This window comes from Nematolebias whitei, chromosome 19 (genome assembly GCF_014905685.2).
Source record: "Nematolebias whitei isolate Nwh7 chromosome 19, NemWhi1, whole genome shotgun sequence".
NCBI lineage: Eukaryota > Metazoa > Chordata > Actinopteri > Cyprinodontiformes > Rivulidae > Nematolebias > Nematolebias whitei.
Genome location: NC_056516.1, coordinates 9,318,139 through 9,329,016, shown reverse-complemented (window position 1 = coordinate 9,329,016; position 10,878 = coordinate 9,318,139). Strand labels below are relative to the sequence as shown.

Genomic DNA, 10,878 nt, shown 5'->3' with positions numbered 1-10,878 from the left:
CACTGCCATCCACGTCGCCTGCTGCAGATACACTGCCATCAGCGTTGTCTGCTGCAGATCCACAGCCATCCACATCGTCTGCTGCAGATCCACAGCCATCCACGTCGTCTGCTGCAGATCCACAGCCATCCACGTTGTCTGCTGCAGATCCACAGCCATCCACGTTGTCTGCTGCAGATCTGGCCCCATCTCGAGGTCTTGGAGGGTTGCCCGGCCTTTTTCCCTGGACATTGCTAATTGTTGGACGACCTCCTGGTCGCCCACCCGAGCCCTGTAACAGCTCTGGACGGCCGTTCTGGCTACCAATCTATTTCATACCCTCTTCCAAGACCCCCTCCACCCACCCAGTTCTTTTCTTGCCCACCTCCGGACCCCCTCCACCCACACAACTCTTGCTAGTTCTTTGCTGGTAGGTCTGTCAGGATGCCGGACCTTAAAGGGGGGGCTATTCTTGTTTTTGCACTCCTGTGTCTGGCTATTTTGAATCCAAAACCCTGGTTCGTGACACTTGTACTACCATTCTCACTTCATGGTTTTCACATATCGCAGGGCTTCAGGGTACGGATCCCTGCGATAAACGAGGGACTACTGTTCTTGTACACCAAGATCTAAATGCTTGGATCTGTTAGAACATGTGATCTCAGCTACTATCATAACCAATTTTAGCTCAACATCTGTAGGACTGACTGAATTATAGACATTTTTGTCATTGCTTAGGCCAATTAGCTATGTTGGCCACCTCGAATTGTGTTGACTCCAGAAGTTCATTAATTGCAGATGTACTGTATAAACATGATCAGTTTATGAGTTTTATTTAAATCTATTCAGTAGTTCATAAATTATTTTGCTAACAGACACACACACAGGAAATTACATAATCACATGCCTGTCATAGCAACAAGAAATAAGTAAGATTGCTCATTTATTGCAGACATTTTTTGTGTTTCTTCAGTGATTATTTTCTTCTTAGTTTTCATGCTTTTAGTGATCAAATCTGTGGTCGTTAGCTCTCCTACCAGCTTTCACTGATTTTCAGCCCGTAAGCATTCAACCTACGTGTAGGCTAGGAACGAGTATGTTGAGTATTGTGCAGTGTTAGCTTTATGAACGTCATTGGATAAGTCATTCTTGTTGAACACTTGCAATCCTTAACTCTGCATGGAGAGGATGCTGTTTGAATTAAAGCAATATGTATGAGTAATTGTACCTGGCCTAACAGCTTTTCGCTTTGTGCCACTGGTATTATTTGTCACAGATGGAATAACTTTAGCCATTCATTAGAGCCATTTATACAAAACATTTTTAGAAAATGCTGAGAGCTTTGATATATTTGAAACATTATCTAACTATTAACTGTTGTATTTTGTGCTGCTCAAGGTGGCTACATGTTGGAAAAGCTCTGTTACTTTCATTCTGAGATTTTGCTTTTGGAAACTTTAATTCCTCTTTTGCTGGATGTAAAGCACTTTTTTTGGATGATTGTTTCCTCTGGTATCAGATGCTGTGCAGCTGGAAGGATTTTTAATGAAACTTTTTGAGTTTTGGACATTTGTTATGATGTGTAATCATGGCAACAAGGCAGTTTTCTACAAGCAACAGCAGCTGATTAACATCTCAAAAGCTCAAATAATATCGCAACTACAGCCCCAAATCTCAAATGAGTTGAAAAGGATGTTCTGTGGACGCATTCTCATCTACCTGCCAGCTGTGCTCGAGTGCCTGACCACTGACATCCTGGAACTAGCAGGAAACATGGCTCATGACAGCGGAAGGACAGGATCGTCCCTCGGCACCTACAAATGGCTGTCCGCAGCGATGGGGAGCTCAGCAGACTGCTGGGAGGAGTGACCATCTCGCTGGGAGGAGTTCTGTCCGGCATTCGGGCAGTCCTACAGCCCGGGAGAACCGACTAAATAACCCCTTCTCGAACTGAGAGGCCAGCCGAGTCTGCGTGGACGGATAGGACAGCATCTGCAGCCAGTTTCTTAGGATCCAATGTGGGATGGACCTTTACAAGAGATCCTTCCTGCCTACAGCCATCAGTATCTATAACATCTCTTTATGAAATGAGAATAACGAGTTACAACAACAAAATAATTTCCCTTTGGGATTAATAAAGTATTTTTGAATTGAATTGAATTAACTAAACATTTTTATTCCTACCCTGTCAGGGGAATTGTCTCCCCTGGGGGATGAATAAAGGCTTATTTTATTTTTAAGTTCCACATTGCACACAATACCCTCTAATTATTAATGTACCAAGGTGTTTTCTTTCACAATACAAATAAAATGATATTTCAACAACACACCTTATTTACGTGTTGATTTCTTTTCTCAAGTGAACTCTATGAGTTGTTTTCATCATAAGTTTCTATGATGATATTTAGTGGTGATCAATCTATGAAACAAACAGCTATGAAGTTTATCTGGTCTGTATTGGATTCTGGTTGGGAAATGCACAGCACTTTTTGCGCTAACACAGAACACCAAAAATTAATGATCATTAAAATAAAAACAGTACCCAGAAGGCAGATTAATACCTTTTTGCATGAGCACATAGCCATTTGACTGAACATCAGTATAAACTGATCCAACTTTCAATGTCATTATGAATGCAGGTTTCTAATGATCATTAACAAATTATTCACGTAAACAGGAGTTTTAATCACCTTTAGTCCTCCTCCCTCACACGGTACTTTGTGTTTAAATATGTCCAGCATTATTTTTACAAAAGAAATAGCCTCTGAAATACATTTTTTTAAAGAAAATTAAACTGTTGTTCCCTTCATATTGACTGTTTCACTGTTGAAACCTTGAGAAACGAGGACACCAGAGATACAAAAGTGATGGGAACAGCAGTGAGCAGTGAACCAGCAGGTACCAGCAGGTACCAGCGTTGCAGTGTAATTAAATTTATTTTACTGCAAGCTCTTGACCACAAAATGTTGTCCCCTGTTCATTTTGACTCCCTGCTGCAACAGAAGTAAGTCAAACATTTCTCGCCCTTGTTCTTAAAGGGACTTTCACTTCATCTGAAGTGAAAACAGCATGAGAATCTGCTTGGATGAGATAGAACAACATAATATTACACCTAATCTCCAGCAACCAATTTACCAAGACAATCATAAACTGTAAAAAAAAAAAGTAAAATAATTTATGTGCAGGTTGTTATTATGAAAACAGGCAACTAGATGGTAAAAAGCCAATGCAATGTGGCATCATGCAGCATAATAAACACTTGTAAAGTTGGCACATGGTATGACACCAGTCAACTGAATCTTGCCAAAGGTATAAAATAAAAAGCATCTATGACATGTGCACACATAAATAAACACTTCACATTTGAAACGGTAGGAAAAGTGAAGTCCCAGACTAAGAAAACGACTCAACGTGACACACGTGAATGTCAAGAGGGTTCAACAAACAAATCGAAAAACAACAAGCACTTCAGGAAAATGGCAATGCACATTCAAACTCTTTAGATACTTTTGTGTCTGAACAGGCTCGCCGTCCCTGTAAAAACAACTAAATCAATTCAATGAGCCTGAATGACGCAGTCTCCACGTCAAGGACACCTCCTGATGTCGAGAGGCACGCAGAGTATTCACTGACATCATCGCTGGCGTAAGTTGTAAATACAAGGGACTTAATTATGCTTCCTGTTATTAAGTTAAGGTAGTTTGGATACACTTTGATTTCATATTCCTGCACTAATCAGACAAACAGAACACAACAGACTAACACTGTTGAGTGAAGAAGAGAATGGAAGATCATTTTGTTTCATTATAGCTTCTCCACCCTTTCAGATAAATTCTAGTTGGTAAATACTGAAAAGCTGCACAGCAAAATGGCATGTTTAACAAGCTGTAGTGTTTACTTGTTGCATCTGTCATTATTTCCTGCATGTCACAACAATGAAAAATTCATTAAAACTACTGAAACACATTTCCAGTACAGCTCTACAACCAAGAACCAAATTAAGTTCATAAACTTGTGTCCAGTGAGGAAATGTTAAAGAATGTTTTTGACAGTCTGCTGCTTGGTTTTGCTTTTATTACAATGTGCGTTTTTAGACATCTCTGGCAGTTCTGAAGAGCTAAATTGGACAGATTTTCACTTCAGTTCAAGGATGTTTGACACGTTATTTTAATTTTTAAAAAACTTCTTTCAGCTTTTTGTCATTCTGCAATTGTAGAAAAATATCTGCAATGCCATTATTTGATGTACTTGATCATGAACCAGATTTTTAAAGAGCTAGTAAATGCATTTTATTGTTCAGCTAGAATTTTTACAAACCACGTGAATAGGGGCATGAACTCCAAATCTAAACTTCTGATCTGAACCACTCGACTCAATATTATACTTAAAAATTAGAACAAACATTAAAATTAACAGGTAGGAATTGAAGCGTTTTTGTTTTTTCTGTCTGCTCCCTTCTTCAGGGGTCTCCACAGCAAACTAACTCACATGAAGACTTGGCAGTTGTTTTAACGCCAGATGTTCTTCCTGACAACCACAGACCACCGAGCTACCACAGCCCTCTGTGTGGAGCAGAGGGCTGCCATGTAGGGCACCTGGGGGAGCAGATGGTGGGAGTTAAGGGCCTTGCTGAAGGGCCCAGAGTGAGGCAAATGAGGGTGGAGGCAGGTGTGGGTGCTTCACCTTTCCCATCCAAGTTTTGATGTTGTCGTTTGGGGAATCAAACCAGCGACCTTTCGACCACAGGCTCGCCTTCTCTAACCTCTGAGCCACCACTCCCCCATCCAAAGTGCAATATTTTAGTCAATTACAATTTAGTCAGTTCTTTTTCTCCAGGCGTATTTAAATTTTAAAAAGTTGTTGCAATTGTTTTTGCATAAAATAATTGTTTTATCAGTTGTTTTTAATACATTGAAAAGTCAAACACCAACATGTTGTTTCATGATGATGTTGTTTGTGCCACCATCATTTTTGTTCTTCTGACATTTCAAATGCTTAGTTTATATGTGTACATAATTTCATTCCACCTCATGTACCACACGTGATGTGAATGACAATAAAGAAGCTTGAACATTGAAATTATCCTGGAATTATTTAGGAAATCCCTTTAGACACACAGTAAAATAAGATGTGCTTGAATTAAAATGATGCTACGGTTGATTTGCTTGAAATATTGCAGGAGACGATATGAAAAGTCCTGTTTACAATAAAAATATACCAGTGTGCCAGTGTGTGATGGATTTGAAATCTTATTGAAGAATTCTCATAAAAATAAAAGTGATCAACTGTTTGAAGGCCTTTCTAAATTTATACTTATTGCACATAGTATTGTATAATTTTTCACAAGGAATACCATATTTGTTGAAAATGAACTGAATAAGGAAATAAATAGAAAACGTCTGACTTGGTGGAATATGGAGATTTATCTAGATTATGCAGACATTATCAAAATGTTCTCAGATAACTAATTACTATGTTAATGGTTTGAAGTGACAGGGTTAACGATGCTAAAAGTGTTTGATAATTACAGAAGCACTTAAGAGAATGAAAACTTCTGCCTGGGCAACAGTTCACCGGTGATGTAGAAAACTGATAAGTCTGCAAAGAACACAAGGCCTGCAAGAATTAATGAAAATGGGAAACAAAAACAGCATATAGCAAATGTAAATTCAAGCCATCAATTTACAAAACCTACATAAAAACTTTACAGTCTCAGCCTGACTATGATTTGGTTAATTTCTTGAAAATTTTGTGTGGGGGAATCAGGCCTGCAAAAAAAACTGTAAATTGATTGGTCAACAATGAGTTAGTTCAAACTAACTCCAAGAAATCATTTGTCAGATTGAGCAAAATGGATGAAACGTTACTTGATTAAACACAACACCAGCTTTAACCGATCGTTCAACCAGTTATAAACCATTTTGACCAGAGTTAATCTCAAATAACTTTTAATTTTAAAAAATTGTTCAAGTAGTTTATTTTGTTCTACACAAACTGCTATAAAAACATTTTTGTTGATGCTAATTAATACAATTTATATGATTACTTTCAGCTTTTTTCCTAAACTTTAAAAAATATCATCCTTTTGAGTGAAGTAAAGTCATTTAGTCTGACAAATATGAATGGCTATTTTAAAGCTGTTTTATACTGTGTAAAAGACGACTTCTGCTATATTTTATTAACTATCATCCTTATGAATATAAGTTATATAAAAGGTAAAAAATAACTTTTCAGTGTCAACTTTTAGGAGTTTTACTACTGCAAACACATTTTGACTTGTGAACATCACACTATGGGTGATGTTCTGTTTGAAACTTATAATGTATTATAATTTTATAAATATAGTTTATTAATGTGTTACTTAGACTTTCTTGTTACTAAAAGTACTTGAACAATAAAAGCCTCAGGACTGGTAACAATACAGGCAAAACTAAAAATGAATTAAGCGTGTTTTTATCTATAACAGCCCCAAAGAACAAACTGCAGTGAGAAAGGCTGCACACAAATTATTCCAATTTAAAAGCTAAAAGTTTGTGGAGTATTTACATCATTAAACTGAAAATTAAATTAGCATACTAAAAATAATAAGTGTGTAGGATTTAAAGAAATTGACACAGTATTTTATACAAATTGCAGGTAATATTCTCCCCTGATCAGAGAGTCAGACCACAGGACGTTTGCAGCAAGTGAAGACAAAAAGTGCTCCATCACATTCAGCTAGATTTAAACATTCCCAAGGACACGCAGTCAAAGCACTGACCTGTGTTTTGCCGAGGAGCGAGTAGGCACGCTGTACCTTGGTGTAGTGCAAAATATCGAAGTGCTTACAAGTCTTTGACAAGGCGACATCAAGCTGTTCCTGCAGCCAGAAACAGATAAATGACAAAGGAAAAGAGAGGAGGGAGGAAAGAGAAGGATTATTGACATTAAGACCACAGATGTGCAAAAGCAAAGATTTCAGGTTTAAGGCGGCTAACTAGATGTGAATGTGGCAAAATGTATAACTAAGTATATAAAAAAGAAGTGCAAAGAATGTAAAATTAGTTTAAAAAATAATAATAAATTAGGGAATAGACACATGAAGCTGATCTTTATGTGTTATACGCAGGGCAATAACTGAATGTGAAGCGAACACTGTGGATGATGCGTTAAGCATAGATTAATGAGAAATACAATAATCTTATTTTTTGCCCTATAAGTCACAGTTTTTTGCATAATTTGCATGCCCTATGACTTATACGCCAAAGCAACATTTCTATGGATGTTTTCCCATATTTATAAACCAATTTTTGTCTGAGATATGAGCGTTTTCATTCATTCTGACTGAAAACATTGAACACTACCATTTTCAGCCACTAGATGGCCCTTGAGAAGTATGGAATGTTGTTGTGTTATGTAATAGGTAAAAGTGGCTATTAATGACACAATTGGCTTGCCATAATGTGACACCTTTGTCCAGCTAGTTTTGAACAACCATCAAATCAGCTTCATTTCACTGCGCCGCCCCAGCAAAATGCAGCTAATTTGACCATTGAAGTGAATTTATTAAGTAAAAGTTCAACTGAGACGCACCTTTAATATAAAGTCGAGCAAACAAATAATTGTGTTTGGTGGTTATCTTGTTAAATTTTGAAAAAATGTGTAGCATTCCTCCATTTTTTCCACCCAAAGGCTGCACACTCCCGGAGCACCGAGGCAGCGACACTTTTGAAATCCAGCTGATTTGACCTTTAAAGTCCTTTTATTAAGTAAAACTTCAACTGAGACACACCTTTACTATAAAGTCGAGCAAACAAATAAATGTTTTTAGGTGGTTATCTTGTTAAATTTTGAAGAAATGGACAGCGAGTCGTCCCTCTGCGTGTTCCTACTTCCGCGCATCTGCTTTTGAAATGAACTTGATTTGATCGTCAAAGTGCATTTATTAAGCAAAAGTTAGACCGAGACACACCTTTGCTATAATTTTGAGCAAACAAATAATTGTTTTTAAGTGTTAATGTTGTTAAATTCTTGTTAAATTCCTCCCGTGCACGTTCCCGCGGCCGCCATTTGGCATCAATTTTTGGCACAACACCGGCCCACATTTCCGGGTTGTCAGCAATGACGCGTAACAAATGTGACGCGTCATTGCTGACACATAATAGATGCGACTTGTAGAGTGAAGCGACGTATTTATGGATTTTTCCACTTTATTACACGTATTTGGACAGATGTGACTAGTACAGCGGAAAATACGGTAACTAAATTTAAAGCCTGTTGGATAATAAGTTGTTAAAAATATGTATATTTACAGCACTAAGCAAACATCTTGAGCCACCCCCTAGTCTTTACATCATTTACTTTCTATAATTTCTTGTAATTTTGAAAAGTCTAATACAAACTTGCAGGACTGTGGACTTTATGGAGTTATCCATATTTCTTTTCCTTGGAGATTACCTCTTCTTTTGCTCCATTCCAGGACAGTTCACACAGCCAGTTCATAAACCACTTAACACAAGTATAAAGCCTTCTAATTCAGGTGATGAACCAGTGATGTGTCGACACATAACGGACAACCAAGAACAAAAACAATTAAGTTGTATCTTTAGGCACTTCGTTTGTAGCAGCCCTACACAAAAACATGAGATAATGATTTTTTTTTTGTTGCATTTATAAAAAATGCCAAAAGCTATGAAACTTTTACAAGCATTAAATAAGCATTTTAATTCACCAACAAAGTGATTTCCAAAGAGCTATTTGCAGAAAACACAGCATATCCAGGCAAATTGTGCAATGTGTGTTCAAAAGAAGACAAAACAACAAGAATAAAACTGGACAAGTGGAAGACAGTCAAATAAATACAAATAAACCATTGACTCTCAGTAACAAAGTGCCTAAAGATATAGTTCTACGTTGTGTCATTGCTAAGTTAATTGTTTACAACACCGGTCCATCCTTTGGGTTTATGTGCCTTTTATGCTTAAATGATTTAGAGGTCAGTGTTAAGCAGCTTAACAAAAAAAAATGTAAATAAACAAAAAAAAATCCTCTAAAATTGGCTGGGTACAAGGACTGGAATAAACCCAAGAGACATCTATGTGTTAAACCCCAAATTAAATTTGACTGTGCTTTATTCGAGTGTGTACATTTACGATTTAGAGGTTTGTGCATTGCTTCATCACTAGTTTAAGGCGATGAGCAAACAAACAACCTTTGCAAGAGGCATAGCATGATGTGCATACATGCTTGTATCTCTCTCATGTGCAGACAAAACGGTACCTAATTATTCTACTGGAGCGCAGCAGCAGTGGTGCCGGTATAATTGCTTCTCCATTATCATTTATCACAAGCATCAAGACACAACTAGAGATGAAACAAATATAATTTGCTGGGCTTGCACAGTCATAATATTGACTTTCTGATTGTGTCAATAACTCACAGATCCAGTTGAAATATCAAAATGTCAAAACAGGAGTAAAATTTGCCTTTTTTCTAATGAAAACCTTCGAAAATACACAGGATAAGAACAAGGTATTATGCATGGCTAAACGTGTCTGCATTGATATCACTGCCAAACAATAGGAGATAAAGATGAGGGGCACATACCTCTATTTGCTCAAGAGTGTCTTGTAGTTTAGAATTCAGTTCACTGTTGAAAAAAGGAAAAATTAACATTTATTGATCTGATGATAATTGTAGCAGCTGGCATTCATTTTTTATTTATTGTTCATCAGTTGTTGACAAAAAATGTAAAAACTGAAAATACCAATCGCACATTTTCGGACTCTAGGCTGGTACTGTTTTCCAACATACATATATTAAAAACAAACAATACTCATTTATTTTAGTTTATGTTCTTTACCTGAGCACCTCGGATATTCCAGCCCCTCCCCTCAAGCAGGCGGCTGAGGAGGATTCAGAGCAAGACCGCCAGGCTCAGAAACAGCTATTTTCCTGCAGCTGTTAGACTAATGAAATCCAGCTGCACTTCATTCAGTGTCATCTTACATTTTTTTAAACTTTACTATATATATATTTGTAGGCCTGTCACAATAAATGTTGCTGGGCGATTAATTGTCTAAGAAATTATTGCGATAAACGATAACATTGTTTGAAATTTGACAATAATTAGTAATTGTTGTCAAATTTAAGAAGAAGTGTTGGTTAATTTTATTCTGTGTGTAGTACCTTTTTTATCCACCGGAAGGCAGTATAAGACTGTTTGAACCGAAGGATTGATAGTGAGGGAGCGAGCAGTGTGTCTCTTTAAGAAAAATGGGAGCGAGGCCCCTTGACGTGACATGGGCTGTCTCTTCTTCCTGTTTTTACAGTTCTCAAAATGGCAGACGATCGGTGGGATTTGAGCTTTTAGCATTTTTCACACAAAGCTTTTAATAAAAAATCAGTAAACAAGTTCTCAGCTTCTTTTTGCAAAGAAAAATAACTTTTTACATGAAGGCACAGGATTCAACTGTGAATTTTGGAGCTTCGACAGGACTGTGGTTTTTTTCCACCCCCCAAGGTCAGCCTGTTGGCTTAGCTCGTAGCTTAGATTCTCAGCTTAGCTGCTTTTAACGATCCAAAAGAGTGATTTTGGATCGTTAAAACAAATTTTAAAAAGAAAAGAGAAAGGGAGGGGTCAGTGAAGAACACCGGAGTTGAGCTTTTTGTCATCCAGTGTCTTCAGAAAGAGAGAGACACGAAGAAACAATAAAGCCGATAAATAAAAATGAGGTCGATAATTTTCATTTATCATGCGATTAGTTGGTTTATTGTTTATTGCGACAGGTCTAAATGTTTGTACTCTTTTGTATTTATTTATTTGTTAATTGTTAAGCTTCTTGATCTGGGATCTGAGAAAAAAACAAGGAGGTGTACAAGAAGAAGGTAGAGAGCAAGTTCCAGCAGAACAATATCAGA

At 37.3% G+C, this 10,878-nt stretch overlaps 1 protein-coding gene across 1 annotated transcript in view; it reads right to left on the bottom strand.

Annotated features, from left to right (window-relative positions):
• Positions 1–10,878, bottom strand: part of vps50 (VPS50 EARP/GARPII complex subunit) — a 154,239-nt gene that overhangs the window by 81,187 nt on the left and 62,174 nt on the right. The window contains exons 9-10 of the mRNA XM_037693617.1: positions 9,565–9,607; positions 6,740–6,838 (exon numbers count right to left, since the gene is read on the bottom strand). Of these exons, the coding sequence (XP_037549545.1) occupies positions 6,740–6,838; positions 9,565–9,607 (142 nt within the window). The remainder of the gene's footprint in view (positions 1–6,739; positions 6,839–9,564; positions 9,608–10,878) is intronic.